This window comes from Canis lupus, chromosome 5 (genome assembly GCF_003254725.2).
Source record: "Canis lupus dingo isolate Sandy chromosome 5, ASM325472v2, whole genome shotgun sequence".
NCBI classification, from domain to species: domain Eukaryota; kingdom Metazoa; phylum Chordata; class Mammalia; order Carnivora; family Canidae; genus Canis; species Canis lupus.
The window spans coordinates 39,316,607-39,334,386 of NC_064247.1; the positions used below are offsets into that span (position 1 = coordinate 39,316,607).

The 17,780-nt window shown below is 43.8% G+C and overlaps 2 protein-coding genes across 12 annotated transcripts in view; one reads left to right on the forward strand and one right to left on the reverse strand.

Moving 5' to 3' along the window:
- Window positions 1-1,301: 1,301 nt before the first annotated feature.
- ZNF286A (zinc finger protein 286A) overlaps window positions 1,302-17,780 on the forward strand; it is a 78,645-nt gene continuing 62,166 nt past the window's right edge. Inside the window, exon 1 of one of the 2 annotated variants that reach the window (XM_025428297.3) lies at window positions 1,302-1,456. The gene's annotated coding sequence lies outside the window, so the exon portion shown is untranslated. The remainder of the gene's footprint in view (window positions 1,457-17,780) is intronic. The other variant, XM_025428300.3, reaches the window with a different exon arrangement.
- LOC112647309 (zinc finger protein 883-like) lies at window positions 4,681-17,196 on the reverse strand. 10 transcript variants are annotated; one of them, XM_035716140.2, is made up of 7 exons: window positions 17,064-17,194; window positions 15,872-15,995; window positions 15,692-15,781; window positions 13,474-13,565; window positions 11,044-11,176; window positions 10,451-10,546; window positions 4,681-8,101 (listed from the first exon to the last, which is right to left on the reverse strand). In XM_035716140.2, the coding sequence occupies exons 4-7, from the start codon at window positions 13,504-13,506 to the stop codon at window positions 6,468-6,470; spliced, it is 1,896 nt and encodes a 631-aa protein (XP_035572033.2). In that variant the 5' UTR covers window positions 13,507-13,565; window positions 15,692-15,781; window positions 15,872-15,995; window positions 17,064-17,194; the 3' UTR covers window positions 4,681-6,467. The 10 variants fall into 10 exon arrangements, with proteins under 10 accessions (XP_035572033.2, XP_025284073.3, XP_048966196.1 ...); XM_025428288.3 differs by having other exon boundaries at window positions 15,692-15,784; XM_049110239.1 differs by having other exon boundaries at window positions 15,872-16,111.

A 17,780-nucleotide genomic window follows, 5' to 3' on the forward strand; every position in this document is an offset into this window, starting at 1 on the left:
TTGCCATCAGGGAAATACAAATCAAAACCACAATGAGATCCCACCTCACACCAGTGAGAATGGGGAAAATTAACAAGGCAGGAAACCACAAATGTTGGGGAGGATGCGGATTCTGCACTGTTGGTGGGAATGTGAACTGGTGCAGCCACTCTGGAAAACTGAGTGGAGGTTCCTCAAAGAGTCAAAAAAAGACCTGCCCTACGACCCAGCAATTGCACTGCTGGGGATTTACCCCAAAGATACAGATGCCATGAAACGCCGGGACACCTGCACCCCGATGTTTCTAGCAGCAATGTCCACAATAGCCAAACTGTGGAAGGAGCCTCGGTGTCCATCGAAAGATGAGTGGATAAAGAAGATGTGGTTTATGTGTACAATGGAATATTCCTCAGCCATTAGAAACGACAAATACCCCCCATTTGCTTCAACGTGGATGGAACTGGAGGGTATTATGCTGAGTGAAGTAAGTCAATCGGAGAAGGACAAACATTGTATGTTCTCATTCATTTGGGGAATATAAATAATAGTGAAAGGGAATAGAGGGGAAGGGAGAAGAAATGGGTGGGAAATATCAGAAAGGGAGACAGAACAGAAAGACTCCTAACTCTGGGAAATGAACTAGGGGTGGTGGAAGGGGAGGAGGGCGGGGGGTGGGGGTGACTGGGTGACGGGCCCTGAGGGGGGCACTTGACGGGATGAGCACTGGGTATTATTCTGTATGTTGGCAAATTGAACACCAATAAAAAATAAATTTATTATTAAAAAATATTTTTATTGTCATTAAAAGAATCAGCCTAAATATTTCTCCCCAAAAGGGGGGGGGGACAAAAAAAGTTACCATCTTTATTCTTTGAGAAGTTAAATGCCTTGGTGAGAGGGATGAAATAAAATCTTTGCACTTCGCACTACGGCAAGGTTGGAGAAGTGCATCCACATGGGGGGGGGGGAGGTCGCTGCGCCGCGGTCCGAGCCCCCAGGCCCGCACCCGCCCGGCCGCGCAGCCTCTCCCGGAGCGACCCCGCTGAGCGCGTGGCTGGACCGGCTTGCCCCGCTGGGGGGCTCTGGACGTGGCGGCAGAGGCAGGACGCGGGGCCACGCGGGAATCGGTTCTGCCCCAGGGTCGATGACGGGGGCCCACCCTGGGGTTCGCGGAGCAAGTGCCTGCAAAGATCCAAACGCACACGCGGGAACAAACGGCTCCACACCCCTTGGCCAGGAAAGCAATGCGCCTGCGCAGATGGGACTCTTTCAGTGCGCGACGTGTCTCCCTAGCCAATCAGCAGCTGTGACGCTCCCTCGCCCCGCCCCTACCCGCCGAGTCCGCGTCTGGTCTCCATGACAACCCTGAGTGTCCCCGGCCTCCCAAGCTTAAGCCGGCCTCAAAGAGCAGCTGCCGAAAGACCGAAGGCAGGAGGAACGTGACTGACTAGCTTCTGTGTCTTTATCATCGAAGCAGGTAGGGCTGTCGGAAGGGGAAAAAGCTTTCCCGTCCCCACCTTATTCATGAACAAGAGATCACAGGGAGGAAGGCTGGGCTCCGGGAGCAGGAACAGGATCCCGGTGAACTAAGTGAATGTGAGCATCCCCTAGAAGAAAAGCCAGAGGACACACTGCAAAAGTGAAAAATATGGGAGCCCAGGACGCCTGGGTGGTTTAATGGTTGAGTGTCTGCCTTCGGCTCAGGGTGTGATCCTGGGGTCTGGGGATCGAGTCCCCCATGGGGCTCCCGGCGAGGAGCCGCCTCCTCCCTCTGTGTGTCTGCCTTCGCTGTGTCTCTCGTGAATAAATAAATAACATTAAAAAAAAAAGAAAAGAAAAAGAAAAGAAAAGAAATATGGGCACCTGGCTGGCTCCATCGGAAGAGCGTGGGACTCTTGGTCAGCGTGAGTTTGAGCCCCACTTTGGGTGGGAGATTAGAAAAATAAATAGCCTTTAAAAATATGTTTTAAAAATTTTAAAGGTGAAAAATAACCACTGGCACCTCTTTTGGAGCCCGAGAGGAAAGTGACTGCCCTCTACATGGATCATCTTCGCAGGAAGATTCCCTAGACTCTTCTGTGATTTTCAAGCCTCCTCTATTGGAGACCTTTCCTCTCATCGTAAGCAGGTGGTAATGACATAAATCCACACAACAGTGGGTTAGGAATAATTTTGAAGTATCACAGGAGTCACGTGCCACACCCTTAAAATGACAAGAAAAAAAAGGACACAAGTCTCAGGAATTTTCTCTTTCTTTTCCTAATTTCCTCAGACTCCTTTATAGCCTCTTGAATTTACCCCCACAGAGAAGCCTCTGAATCCCTTCTCATGGGTGCTTATTCCTATGTCAGTCATCAAGTACAAAGGAAGGGGAGAGGGCATGACTTCGCCCTCTTCAGGAAGAACAGTCAGCCACTGTCCTCTGCTCCTACAAGAGTGGGCTTGTCACAGTCATGAATCTTAATTACCACATAGGAGCTGTCAAAAACAACAGACTCTCTAAAAGGGACTGGTAAGGGCAGCCCAGGTAGCTCAGCGGTTTAGCACCGCCTTCAGCCCAGGGCCTGATCCTCGAGACAGGGGATTGAGTCCCACATCTCGGGTTCCGTGCATGGAGCCTGCTTCTCCCTCTGCCTGTGTCTCTGCCTCCCTCTCTCTCTCCCTCTCCCGCTCCGTGTGTGTGTGTGTGTGTGTGTGTGTGTGTGTGTGTCTCATGAATAAATAAGATCTTTTAAAAAAAAATAAAAGGGACTGGTAAATAAATTTGGGCTGTCCTATCCAAGGAAAACCACTCTGACTTTCCTGTAAGCCATTTAGTACCTTCTTACACTTACAGCAGTTGCTATGTAGGCACCATAATCTGGATTATATTCGAGAAGGCACCTGTGTTTTGTGATAGACATAGAGAGAGAGAGGCAGAGACACAGGCAGAGGGAGAAGCAGGCTCCATGCCGGGAGCCCGACGTGGGACTCAATCGCAGGACTCCAGCATCGCGCCCTGGGCCAAAGGCAGGCGCTAAACCGCTGCGCCACCCAGGGATCCGAGAAAGCACCTGTTAATTCAGAACTCTTTCCTTTGGAGCCTACACAGGAACAAATCTCAGATAATACTGTCCCATCCAATGAGGCTCCCTTTGGATGGTGTCTTTTTTTTAATGATGAAGTTTTTTTTTTTTTTAAGATTTTATTTATTTATGAGAGAGAGAGAGAAGCAGAGACACAGGCAGAGGGAGAAGCAGGCCCATGCAGAGAGCCTGGCGTGGGACTCGATCCCGGGTCTCCAAGATCACGCCCTGGGCTGAAGGCGGCGCTAAACTGCTGAGCCACCAGGGCTGCCCTGGATGGTGTCTTAATGGAAGAGTGCTCTAACTCAGAGCTCTGCCTCTCAGCCAATACAGAAGCCATCTACTCTTGCCATATTGTCTTCCCCAAGGATGCCAGAGTGTATAACACAGAGAAAAGCAAGTTCTGACACCTGTAGTTCTGTCAGTCACTGGCTTCCACCATCCCTAGCAAGTGGTTCCAACATGCCCTGGTGATTGGCATGCTCAGCAACCTTCCTCAACACTTAGCTCAGGGCCACACATACATACGCACATGTGCAGAGAGGCAGTATAACAAAGAGGTTAAGAACAAGCACTCTTGAGCTGGACTACCAGACTTTAAATCTCAGCTCAACACTGTTTCCAGGTTGGCCAGTCACTTTGCCTTTCTGAGTCATCACTGCTTCCTCTATACAAGTGGGGTAAGAGGAACCTATCTAAGAGATTGGTTCTGGAAATCAGTTCCCTGAGACTGTTGGGAGAAATGAATGAACTGATGCATACAAAGGTGGCTGAACAGGGTCTAGCACGTAATAAATCTTTACTACAAGTATTAGCTGGTATTGTCTGGGAGATCTTCTTAAAGGGGCTTGGGGAGAGCTAAAATACAAGTAAAGGAAAAACAAATGGCACTTTGTACACTGAATCTGTCTTGACTTATGCTTATAAAAGGAAAAGAATATCAATGTCATGCCTACCTCTTGAGTTCCATTTCTAGGAGGACAGAAACCAGGTAGCTTTCTTTTCTTACATTTACTAAAGAAGAGAATTAAACTAGGTCTGCCTTACAAGCTGAGGCAACAGATTCCTAAGATTACCAGATTCCTAAGGCCAGTTTTATTTTGGGAAATGGATTTTTATTTTTTTTTTTTTACCTAGATTAACCAGAGGTGTTTCTCAGTTCTCCATGTTGCTGTATCATAGCAACCTTTCTACTAGGGTGGATTGGCTTATCTTCTGATATAATCGTCTCTGGCCAATTGAGGAAAACCATTTGTGGAGAGGGATAGAGTAGTACATGAATGTATTGGCTGTGCCTCTCAATTCCTTAGAGTCACAAAATTACCTTCTGTAGTGAGGCCATAAGGTAAAAATAGAGTATTATCAATATTGTGCTTATAAATCTCTGCATTGCTCATAAGATGCAGTTATGTAGCTTTGTGTAAAACTCTGACAACACATGCTATTATGTGTTCATATGCATAAATGTATAAACAACAGAATGTTATACATATATGTAAAATATGATTTTACAGTATTTCTAATTTCACTAATTTACTTACCTGTTGGGCTTTTTTGGAGGAGGGTCTTGGTGCATATGGTTGAATTCTTATTAAGTAAAATGTAAGTATGATGTGATTTTTTTTCCCAAAAATGCTTATGTCAAGCTGCTATATTTTCTATGTATGACTTTGGCAAAACATCCAGAAATCATCTAATGTACAATGTGTATCAAAGGTACCACAGGGATGGCTTTTCGTGGAAAACACCCATATGAATTTTTAAAACTGTGTGTAAGTATTATTTTGTTTAAAATCAACAAGGGGCACCTGAATGGCTCAGTGGTTAAGCATCTGCCTTTGGCTCAGGTCGTGATCCTGGGGTCCTGAGATTGAGTCCCACACTGGGTTCCCTTTGGGGAGCCTGCTTCTCCCTCTGCCTCTCTCTGTGTGTCTCTCATGAATAAATAAAATCTTTTTAAAAAATCAAATCAACAACAAAAGACCGAACAAGATAGTTACATTTCTCATGGTGAGAATTGTTAAAGTTGGAGATAAAGCCAGACATTAAGATTGAACTAAAAATGTTTTATAGGCACATATGAGGAATATAATGAGTGCCCAACGTTTTCAGAGAAGGAGATTATTTCCAACTGTGGTTACCAGGGAGAAGGTGAGACTTTAAGTTGGGTCCTAAAGGAGATTAACTTGCAAATTGAAAAGATAATGTGACAATTACACATTATTGATTTTAAAAAACACTAAAAAGTATTAATACCCCCTCAGAAAAGGCAGAAAGCCCTGCTTTAATCAACAAAGATCTCTTCCCACTATCCTGAAATCAAGCCTGAGATCACCATATAATGTGCTCAGCACAATAGTGAAAATTATCCAAGCATCTTGGAGGAAGTTGAGATGTAACATGTATATTAATTTTCCCTTCACTCAACACAAGTAAGTCAATCACTTTTAACCACATAAATTAGTTTTAGCCATAATAAATTTGTTCTATATTGGGTTATCATAAATGAGACCTCTGAAGGAGGGGGCAAATGTTTTTCCACAACCCAAACTAGCTGGCTCCAGGAAAGAAAAGTTTTCAGAAGGACCTGGCTATGCCTAAGATGTTAACAAACATTATCTGAAGAGCTCTGATTCTAATAGCAGTCACTGTTATGGAGGACTCTTTTTTTATTCTTGCCTTCAATTTCTAAAAGTTACTAAAATGTTCATGTATTTCAATAATTATTTCCAGATGTCACCATTTCTTCAGGATATTTTGTCTTAAAATTTTCAGAACAAAATTTTTTTTCTCTATCTTCAGTTGTGCTCTTCAGCTCTGAAACTCAAGCCCTGTTGAACATCAAGCTGTAGCTAACACTGTGTAAGCACTTTAAATAGAAGAGACGGATAGGAAAGTCAGTAGGAAGGGAGAGTTCAAAGTAGCCCTTTTAGTGAGGATAGTATTGCTAGGGGGTAGGAATGATTATATATTAAGGCAAAGATTTATAGAAAGGTGGTATTCGAATATATGACCAACCATGAGTCTATTAACTTGGATATGGCAGTATTCCAATCAGTACAAGGAGGGGAAGTGAGCTCAATTTTGAACAACTGGAATTGCTTTGCATGTTGGAACAGCCTATTCCTGAGGTCAGGAAAAAAAAATCACTTCATGGTGACATTAGTCATTTTAGGGTACAGCGGAAAAATATATATATACACACACAGAGAGAAAGATTGATGGTTGGTCTCTTGGGCTGTTCCAGCTTTCAGATCAGTATTTCTTCACATGTATTTATGGTAATCTGGCAGCTAATTCTTTGCAGAAAACAGGAGGAGAGCATTCTCAGCCCTCCAAAAAAAAAAGATCACAATTATAATAACCCATGAAAATAGGATTCTTTGGTATTTAACAAAGTAAAGAGTCTAAATGACCACACATTCAGAGTGATTCTCCCCCGTGGAGTCTCTGATGCCTAATGAGGGCTGAACTACACCGGAAAGCTCTGCCACACTCATTACACTCACAGGGTTTCTCTCCAGTGTGAATCCTCTGATGCTGAGTAAGATGGGCGCTTCTACTGAAGGCTTTCCCACACTGGTGGCAATCAAACGGTTTCTCCCCAGTATGAATCTTCTGATGTTGCGTCAGGGATGAACTCTGGCTGAATGCTTTCCCGCAATCTTTACAGGTGTAAGGTTTCTCTCCAGTGTGGATTTTTGTGTGTTTTATGAGAGTTGAGCTCTGGCTGAAAGCTTTACCACATTCTCTACACTTGTAAGGTTTTTCCCCAGTATGAGTTCTCTGATGTCGAATAAGGGCTGATCGATCACTAAAGGCTTTCCCACAGTTGTTACAGGTATAAGGTTTCTCTCCAGTGTGAGTTCTCTGATGTTGATAGAGATGTGAGCTCTGACTAAAGACCTTGCCACATTCACTGCATTCATAGGGTTTCTCTCCAGTGTGAATAAATTGATGGACAATAAGAGAAGAGTTGTGACTGAAGGCTTTCCCACATTCACTGCATTCGTAGGGCTTCTCTCCAGTGTGAATAAACTGATGTTCAATACGGGATGAATTGTGACTGAAGGCTTTACCACATTCATTACATTCATAAGGTTTCTCACCAGTATGAATTCGCTGATGTTGAATAAAGTGTGTTATCTGAATAAAAGCCTTCCCACACTCATTACATTCATGGGGTTTCTCTCCAGTATGGATTCTCTGGTGTTGACTAAGAGAGACATTATGATTAAAGGCTTTCCCACATTCCTTGCATTCATATGGTTTCTCTCCAGTATGAATTCTCTGATGTACTATTAGGGCTGAATAATTACCAAAAGTTTTTCTACATTCACTGCATTCATAAGGTTTCTCTCCATGTTGGGTTCTCTGATGTTGAATAAATGGTGCATTCTGAATTAAGGCTCTTTCATGCACATTATATTCCTTCTCACCATGAACACTCTGATGATGTTTGGTGGTAAGTTGTGAGTTCCACTTATACCCTTTCCTATCTTCATAAGATTTCTCTCCAATATTAGTTTTCTGATGTTCAGGGTGGTGTATACCATAACCAAAGGTCTTCTCATACTGATTACATTCCAAATTTTTTTCTCCATTATGAGCTCTACAATGTTGAGCATAAATTGAGCGATCACTGAATAGTTTACCACATTCATTACACTGAAGAGCTTTCTCATAAGTGCTATCTTTCTGATGTCTTATCAATTTTGAATTCTGTTTAAAACTCTTTCCCTGAGCATCAGACATATAAGGTCTCTCTTCCTTATGATGTCTTGATTGTATAACAATGTCTGACTTCAGACTAACATGTCTACCAGATTCAATACATTTCGGGGTACTATTGGCTATAGAAGTTCTTTTCTGGCAGATAACTGTTTCTTCTTTCCAGAGTCTATCCTGAGCATTCTCTTTAATCTCTGTAGATCCCTGGGCTTCTTTCAAACCAGAAGTCCTTGCATCAGCCCCTGTGCTTCTCTCCATACTTATCCCTTGGTATGATTCTTTTTCAGAAAATACCTCCTTTGGGTTTGACTTTCTGGTCTCCAAATCTGGAGGGGAAAAGTAAAAATGTTCCCTGTACTAGAAGAAGGAAATGGCTAAAGCAGGAATGAGATAATAAAATTGCACAAATACTATTAGTCACAAATATAAATCAAGTAGTCAACAAATAATTTATTGAACACCTACTGTGGGCTAGGCACTGTGTTATGTGATAGTATTCAATGATAAATAAAACAGATATAGTACCTCCTTTGAGATACTATAAGAGAGATTTACAGTCTATTGGGGAAGATAAATATGATCGCTACTGTATGTAGGAATAATAGCTGCCCCTCGTTTTTGAACCACTGGAATCTTTCCTTGCTTTTGATACCACCACCACCAGCAGTCCCCTGTGCTCCTTGTCTTGAGTTCACTCCAGCTAGGGTCATCCTTCAATGCCTACATCTTCCATTCCCACTGGCACAGTTCTCTAGTAACTCTCCTTGATGATGCCTGAGGTTGCTGTCGGATTCAATAAGATCATTAACCATATTTTCCTTTGCTACTACCCTGTGTGTTACTATTTACCAGAGATTTCCTTCAGCTTTCACTTTTTTTCTCCTGTCTCTGGGCCTCCCAAAATAACCGTCCCCCCCCCCCCAAATATACACACCATCAAAGACCCTCTTTAGAGGGTCAAAGTTCAGGAGAATGCAGGAATTTTAGGAGGATCAGAGGATTAGGCTTACCACTAATACTAGTTCAGCTTTCTTATGGGTAAACTACACATGATAGACATTTTAACGGTTGTAAAGTTGGGACTTTGTCATCGGGGATCTTGTAAGTAGTCTTTCAGCCTTATTAAGAGTAAGACAAACAGCACATGTGTTTTGCAAGCTGGACTATTTTCAAAGTAATCTTAGTATGTGCCTGTGACAACCTTATATAATATAGGAAAATAAAAATTAAAAGACAGCAATAGAAGTTAAGCAGAGGAGAGAAACAGTGGCAGGGGGACTAATCCATTATCAGGTTAGCCGAAAAGAAGGAACAATTTGTAAATCTCCACAGACACTCTTCAGGTCTTTACTTGACCTCTCTACCATATATCACTATGAGCACTATGAGGAGGGACCCTTCAAGTGCTCTTTTCTGTTGGGTTCTATGACAACAATCTGACCTGGTTTCCTTCTACTCTGGCCACCCTTTCTTAATATCTTTTTTGGATTCTCTTTCCTTCATTTATATTGATAAAATTTGTATAACATACCTCTACTGCCATAATCTATTATTAAAAATTATTACTATTTTGTTATCTTGACACCATTTTCCCCCATGTGGTTTTTTAAAATTACACAAGTGATATAGATATAGACAGATAAATACAGCTAGTGGATACTTAAATGTGTATGTTCATTGGGCTTCTAGGTTCTCTTGCAATTCTTTTCATGCTCTATTTCTCTATTTTCATATCTTATGCACTCCCATGACTTCATTACCATCTATTCTCAGATGATTCTAAAATCTGTACCACCAGTTATGATCTCTTTCCTTCACGAAGACCCATTTGACATCTCCTCCTTATATTCATCTACCTTCCAGACACCCTACTTAGACCGGAGTTTCTCAACTGCAGTGCTACTGACATTTTGGCAAGACAAGTCTTTGTGTGAGGGGCCGTCTTGTACATGGCAGAATGTTTAGCAACATCTTTGGCCTCCACCCACTCAATGCCCATAGCACCCTCCCAGTCTTCAGACATGTCCCATGGGGCCAAATCACCTCTGTTTGAGAATCACTGGTTTACATCTGCTATAGACTCTTCAAACAATTTAGAATAACCAGAACTCCTCTTTCACCACCACCTCCTTCCCGCAAACTTGCTATTTCTCCTGTGTTTTCCATCTCAGGGAAGAGAACTTCCATCTACCTACATAGCCAACCCAGAAACTCAGAAATTATCTTTGTTTCTCCCTTACCTCCCACATACAGTCAATAAATTCTATCAATTTTACAACCTTAAAATTGGATGTAAAATCACATTCCTTAAACTTACATTCAAATTCTTCCATTCTCTTCATACTTTTTACGTAGGGAAAAACTAGGTACAACAAAGACAAAGTAATGAAGGCGAGGCCCCAGCTACTAGAGAGGAAAAGGGAATGACCTCATAAAATGCCAGAGTGAAGTACAACAGTGATCTCTGGATCAAATGTCAGGCTTCTAACTTTGAGAAGGAAGTATCCTTCCTTGAGTCTGGGAAGAAGTAGAGTTAGGCTCACAAGACTCTGATATGTCCGAATGAAGATGAGACTTAGAGGGGGCCTCAACATTTTCTACAGGAGGATTTGGGATTTGGGAAGGAACCCCTAACTCATATTTCAAAAGATGTTGTCTGCCTGGTTCTCACTTACATATGCAGCTGCTTCTTAGCAATTCTGCCTTCTGCATCCATGGATTTACTACTTGTTCCAACTGGGAGATGATATCAGGTTTAGAAAATGGAAAGCCTACTCAAGTGAAAGAAACAGAATGTGATTGTCAGTTTCAAAGACAAAGGGCCACCCCATTTTCAGTCCCACTCTTGTGCTTTCAAGAGCAGAAAACAAGGTAATTGTCAAAAGCAATTAAACATATTCTACAAAAGTAGGGTAAGAAACAGTCTAAGGATCTGCTCTAGATTCTGTAGGAAAATGTTAACCATACCCTCCTTCCCCCTTCCTTCCTTCCTGCTGCAGGGTGAGGGATGAGGGGCAGGGGGAGGGAGAGGAGCAGAGGAAGAGGGAAAAGCAGAGTCCCTGCTGCACAGAACCTGACTCAGGGCTCAATTCCATGACCCTGAGATCATGACCTGAGCAGAAATCAAGAGTCAGATGCTTGACTGACTGAGCCACCTAGGCACTCCCCACAAAGCCTCCTTTCTGATCATCCCTTAATAGGAACATGGGAATCTTTAGGAAGCAATGGCATCCCAAAATGCCTACCTGAGGTAAGGACCCAACCTTACCCAAGGAGATCAGGTTCCTATAGTTCTCCAGCATTACATCCCTGTACAAGTCTCTCTGAGCAGGGTCCAGTTCTCTCCATTCTTCCTCAGTGAAGTTCACAGCCACATCCTTGAATGACAAGCCCTGAAATACCTGCATGTGATTTAGACATAAGAGTTGAATAAGGCAAATTAGGGGAGATTCATGAAATGTAGAGGAAATGGAACCAATCATGTTCATAGTGTCAAAGGCATATTGACTCATAGGTTAAAAAGTCTTAAAATATGTATACCCTTTTGACATATCAATTTCTTATCTAGAAATCAATGTAATAAAATTAACAGAGACATGAATAGAGTTATCAACAGATTCTTATCTATTTACAATTTACAATAGCAAGAAAGTTCTAGATAACCTAAATGTTTGAGGAGAGTGGTGGAAGCTACTAACTGCTCACTAAAGCACACTCCCCTCCTCACTTTTCTAGGTAGACAAACATTTCCCAATCTCCTTTGCAGTTAGATGTGGCCAAGAGACTGCAAGCAGAAGTAAGGCGCACCATTTCCAGGCCTGACTCACATACATTCTGCTACTATTTTCCCCTTGTGGCTGGGACATGGAGATAACCCCGAACATGAGTTTGGGAGCTATGTGGTAGAGATATTAGAGTTTCAGATAGTTCAAGACCCTGAATGGCCATGCTATCAACCTGCTGACCCACTCATGGTTATGAGGACAAGAAATGAACTTCTATTATGTTGGGGCCATTATGCATTTTGGGTCTCTCCATTACACCAGTCACAAGTTAGCCAATCCTAATTAATTCAGAAACTAGCACCCTGAAATAGAAGATATCCCAACAAACAGCTAAAATATACAGGGGCATTGGCTTGATATTCAGGCAGCAAGCTTCAAAGACATGGGTAGTTAAGGCTGGAATGATGTAGACTCTTGATCGACACTGGCAAAGTGATTAGTAACTGGGAAGGAAGACCAAAAATTCACTCAGCCTGCAGCTCTGGGGGAATAAGGTAGAAAGAGCCAGAATGCTGGCTTATGCAGGATGCTTCTGGCTCTATTTGGCAAAGAAAAAAAGAGTTGAGCTCAAGAAGGAATTTATCAATTTTCAAGCTAAAATAAAAGGGAATACACAGTCCAGAAATCTGGGGTTTCACATGGTCGGAAAAGCACAGTTTCTAGATCTCACACAATAGAAAGTAAGTCTTAAAAAGGCTTTAAACAATAAAGGCCCATTAAAACTTCTCAACTAAACAAAGTGACTTAGCTCTACAAAAAAAGATCAAGTTAAGGATACGGCATTCCAATCCAAGTTTATTATTTGGCAAACCTTAAGGTCATCTTCATTAAGAAAGAGACATGGTAAATAAGAAACTAAGAAATATACCAAACTTGAGATTTTTATCTAGGGAAGAATCTTGTGTGTGATTATTGGTACATTGCAGACAGATCAGAAGCTTCTTAAGTTTTTACAGGACAATATATCCATGATTTCAATTGTACTTTGTACTTCCTTTTTTCTTGTCTCAGTGGGAGCAGTATCTTTCCTCAATTCTAAGCCATTTAAGTCACTGAGTTCCCAAATCCTTCTTCTCAAAAATCTACTTATCTGATGTGCCTTGGTGGCTCAGTCAGTTAAGCCACCAGCTCTTGATTTTGGCTCAGGTCATGATCTCAGGGTCCTGAGATTGAGCTCCATGTTGGGCTCCTGCTCAGGATTTTCTCTCCCTCTTCCTCTGCCCCTCACCCTGCTCTCTCTCTCAAATAAGTAAATAAAGAAAATCTTTTTTAAAAAATTTCTACTCATCCTTCAGGGCCCACTTCAAGTCTCACTGCTTCTATTAGCTTGGGGCTCCTTAAAAAGGGCTTAAAAATGCTGGCTGAAAAAAAAAAATGCTGGCTGAATGAAGACAGCCTTCTCAAATCTCTCTCAGCCAGACACTCTTGCTCACTCTCTTCTGAAATCATACAACATTTTCCCTAAAGCACTTTATTAAGTAGGCCATCAGTAAATGTGCTGATTTGTGCCACCCAGATTTGTGTATGGGTCTTTTTTCCCCATGGAGAACATTCTAAGCAGATGGATACAAAAGATATTTCATGTGCCTTTGCTGATGTAAGCCTAATGCCTCAAGTGGACAAAGGGAAGCCTGACTCTCTGCCAACCATGCTCACAGTCCTCCCCCTCCCTCTGTCCTCTATTGTCAACTGATGGACAGACTGCCGAGCCTCCACCATCTTCACTACTACTTCCACACAATAAGGAACACTAGTCGCCAGGTTGGTGGTGGTTCATCCCAACCTCTTGATCCTATCTTTTGAAACAGCTGTTTTCTAATAGGACTGATAAGCTTCATGCAATGAGACATAAATTTATTCACTTCAGAAATTAAAATGAGATTTTAGGGGCAAGAGGTAAATCCCCAACTCACCTGGGACTTCGCTGTCTGGAAAAGAGCAGCCATGTTCTCCTCCTCAAGATATCTATCCTTTTGGAAAAGGGCAGACTCCCTAGATGGCAGAACTAGAAGGCAAGAGTAATAAAGCAATCCAGTTTATTGATATGTGTCTCAGACCTATTATGTTAGAAATAGCCACTTAGGACAAAAAGAGCCTCTGCCCTTGGCTGTCATATGGTCCGACACCTATGCAATGAGGCTTCCAACATAACCTCAGATACCGTTAGGGTTGGCTAGAAGCTTCCAGACTTCCTGCCTCAACTCCTTTTTTCACTAATGGAGAAACTTTCCAACTCCATAGAACGAGAAAAAGTTGCCACAGAGGTAAAGGACAATAGTACCCATCCTAGCAGTTTAGGGCACAGGAAGCATCAGCCACCAGATCCTGAGTACTCCAGGCCCCCACTAAGTCTGCATCCATTCTAGGTTCGCTCCACTGCACATGTGATCCATTAAATTGTAGCCTGTCATCTCATGCTCCCCTGTATCCTAAGCACCCTAGTGGCAGTACGCCCAAAGCGCTGAAAATGAATTCATGATCCCCCTAACTCCTTTGTCTGACTCCATGCCCATCGACCAATCCTCTCTCTCAATTTCCTTTCCCATTTTGATTTTTTGCCTCCTGGGGAAAAAAAAAAAAAAAACTGATAATATTAACTTTGAGCACTTCTTTGAGTGTATCTCTAGGTGGTAGGATTATATGCCGTTTATTTTATTCTATATATAATTGTTTTCCTAATATTCTATAGTTCATTATTTCTTTAACTCTCACTCTCCCCAACCACCAAAAAGCCAGACTTAAACCCCATTTTAGGGGGTGCCTGGGTGGTTCAATCAGTTAACTCTTTGATTTAGGTTCAGATCATGATCTTGGGAATCATGAGATTGAGCCTCCCCACACCCCTAGGGAAGCTCCCTGCTCAGCAAGGAGTCTGCTGGAGATTCTCTCTCTCTCCTTTACCCTCCCTGTGCTGTCTCTCATTCTCTAATAAATAAATAAATCTTTTTTTTTTAAAGCCCCTTGTGGATTTGTCTTGGGAAGAAGTAGGAATTTCAAGCCTGTACTGTAACAGTACAGAGTTTCATGATTTAAAAACCAAATCTGTGCCTCCTACAATGCTTTCTCATTAGAACACCTGCCCCAGGGCTGCCTGCCTGGTCTTAAATCCTAGCTCTACATGGCTTTAGGAGAAGTTTCTTCTGTGCTTCAGCTTCCTCATTGGAGAAATGGGAATAACAATGGTACCCACCTTGAAGCATTGTTCAGTAGTGTATATAAAGGGCCCAAATCAGTACCTGATAGAGTAAGCATTCAGTAAAGGTAATGTATCAGTTAATTCTCACTCTATTTTCTGCATAGCACCACTAACCAAAATTTTATAGGATTTTCTATCCTTTGTTTTATGAAAACAAAAGGTATTATCAATGTATATGGTCGACCATACTCCAAGCCCCTACTTCCCCACAAGATGCCTGTCCCCTCCCTGCACTGAATTCTGACCCCATGAAGGGTGGGGTAGAGACAGGAACTCATAAGTTTCAGGACCTTGGAAAATCAAAGGGGCCAAGAGCAGGATGTCTGGGAAAACCAAAGAGACTACAGCTAGACCATGGAAGCCCCTTCTAATCTGGCCTATCCTTCTGTATCTCAAGAGAGAATACTTCTTAAGAGAGACTAGAAGGATGTCGGGGGCAGTTCTCAATCCTACCAGAATTGGGCAGTGGACAGTGCAGGTGCACCCAGATCTGCGCTTGACCTCTCCCATGTGCTAGAATGCCAAATCAAATCATCTGCTTCGGGATCCCTGGGTGGCGCAGCGGTTTGGCGCCTGCCTTTGGCCCAGGGCGCGATCCTGGAGACCCGGGATTGAATCCCACGTCGGGCTCCCGGCATGGAGCCTGCTTCTCCCTCTGTCTGTGTCTCTGCCCCCCCCCCCCCCCCGTGTGACTATCATAAATAAATAAAAATTTATAAAATAAAAAACAAAAACAAAAACAAAAAATCATCTGCTTCTCCATGCCCATTTCCTTTTCTCTATCCAAGGAGTCTGACTTGTCCCCCTCTTCCATCCTTTGGAGAGGAATCTGGTAAAATAGAGTATGGAAGGGTGATAATATGTTTTACTTTTTGGAGCTTCAAGTAAAAAGGGAATGATATTAGTAAAATTACTACTATTTATTGAGTACTCACAATGTATCAGATGCTTTCCATAAATCACTTGTTACAAATGAGGAAATTGATGGTTTGCCCAAGGTCTCAGAGCGGCCCACACATACAAGGCTGCTGTAAAGAAAAACTAAAATGAGACTGTGTGCACACTGTAGGTGCCCAGCTAACAGCAGAAACCTCTCTCTCATGTGTGTTTCTTACCTCTGTTCTGGAGTTTGTGGCCCTGATCCTCCATCACCACAGACTTTGCAGCATTTGGGTAAAACAACTTCACCCAAATCCTCCATGTCTCTTCCTGGGGATTAGCAGCATTCTCCCAGAAACTCTAGCAAGACATTCTGGGTTGAATTCTTCTTTTTCATTGTATTCTTTCTTTCATTGTCTGAGACCCCATTCATAACAGTAATCAGGGAGTCTAAAGCAGTATATTTGGAGCTAAAACTAAAGTCAACAAGGTCAGCAGTCACTCTTGGTTCAGGCAGCCCTATTCACAGGGGAATCTCAATATAACCTTTCCCCCAGGCCCTGCAGAGACAGACACCCAGGAACACAGATAATCACAGACAACAGGTAAGATATTGTCACCATGCTTGAAGGATATGCAAGAGCAGGCGATGGTGGCAAGTGCCCCGCTGGGAATGAAGGTATCTGGATTCTCATTTCTATGTACCAGATGGCTAGATGACCCGGAACAAGTAACTTTCCTCCCTGGGTGTCAGTTGCTTTTTATGTACAAATGGGGAGGTGGATACCTACTATTCCCAACTGCTACTACTGATTGAGCCCTTACCTAGTGCCCCGCACTGTCAACTGTTTGACATCAAATTTCCATTTAATCCACACAATCACCACTTAAGATAGGAACAATAAACTTCACTTCACAGATAAGGAGCAGGAGACGCCAAGTTCAGTAACTCGCCTACGGTTGCATCACCCAGCAATAACGGCTTTCTCGATAAGTAGACAAATGGTAGACAAATGGATCTCTTACATCCACGCCCTCCCGCATCAACACTGTTGGAGTCTATGCAATGGTTCCATCATGCTTTGGGTTGCAAGGACACAAGGGGAGGCACGCGATGGTCTCTGACCTGGGAGCACTGAGGGCCTTGGGCCCTACCTGCCTCACCTTCCAGCCAAGCGCTCCAGGCTGTGCGAGCTCTCAGCCCGTTTCCGAGCAAAGGACCTGGACATGGCTCAGACTTAAACACACGTACACACCATCATCACTTACACACAAACCCCAGAGCTGAGGGCAAGGTCAAGGTGGCCAAGCCCTGACAGCAACCCAGCTCCAGCCGAAGGGATTACGGTCAGGTCAGCGGGCCCAGGGAGAACCCCCATGGGATGCGGCGAGACCCCCAAGCCTCGCAACCCCCTGCTGGACACACACCCCTGTCCAACGTCTGCTCCTCCCCGGTCCACACACTGAGCTGGTCACTGCACTGGAAGACCCCAAGTGCGGGTTCGCAGCGAGCGGAGGGCGTCCACACAAAGGAGCCGGAAGCGGAAGTGCGCACCGAGGCTCCTGGGAAATGTAGTCCAGTCGGCCCGGTGCCTGGGTTCGGAAAAGCCCGGCAAGGATGCGTTGAAGCTCGGCGCTAACCTCCCAGACTCTCCCGCCTGCCCTGCGCTCAGCGACAAGCCCTCGCGTGGCCCTAAGAAGAGAGGTTGACGTTGGCAGCCCAGCGACGGTGGACAGGAACCATTGCGGGCGTTTACTGAAGCCTCAGGGACTGCCTAGTGTTTGGGGTCAGGTGGGAGTATCGTCAGTCTGGGGAGCAGAGGGCTCCCCCCGTGGGCTAGTCCCTTTGGTCACTACAGAATAAGCGGAGCCGCAGCGCTGCTTCAGAGACCCAGCACAGCAGCCCCACGCTTGAGGTTCCGCATCTTTCCAGGGGTCCTGGCGGATGCCCTGTGCTCTCGCATTCTGGGGTAGGGCTTCAGTGGCTCCCACGTTCATGCACCCTCAGCCCAGAGCACCGGTCCTGTGGCCGCCTTTCGGGTTCTTGTCCCCCGGGGTACGCGGAGAGGTGCAAGGAACCCTCCCGAGCGACGAACATACCTACTGTATCACTGTTCTTACTACCATGATGTTCACAGGTCTCCG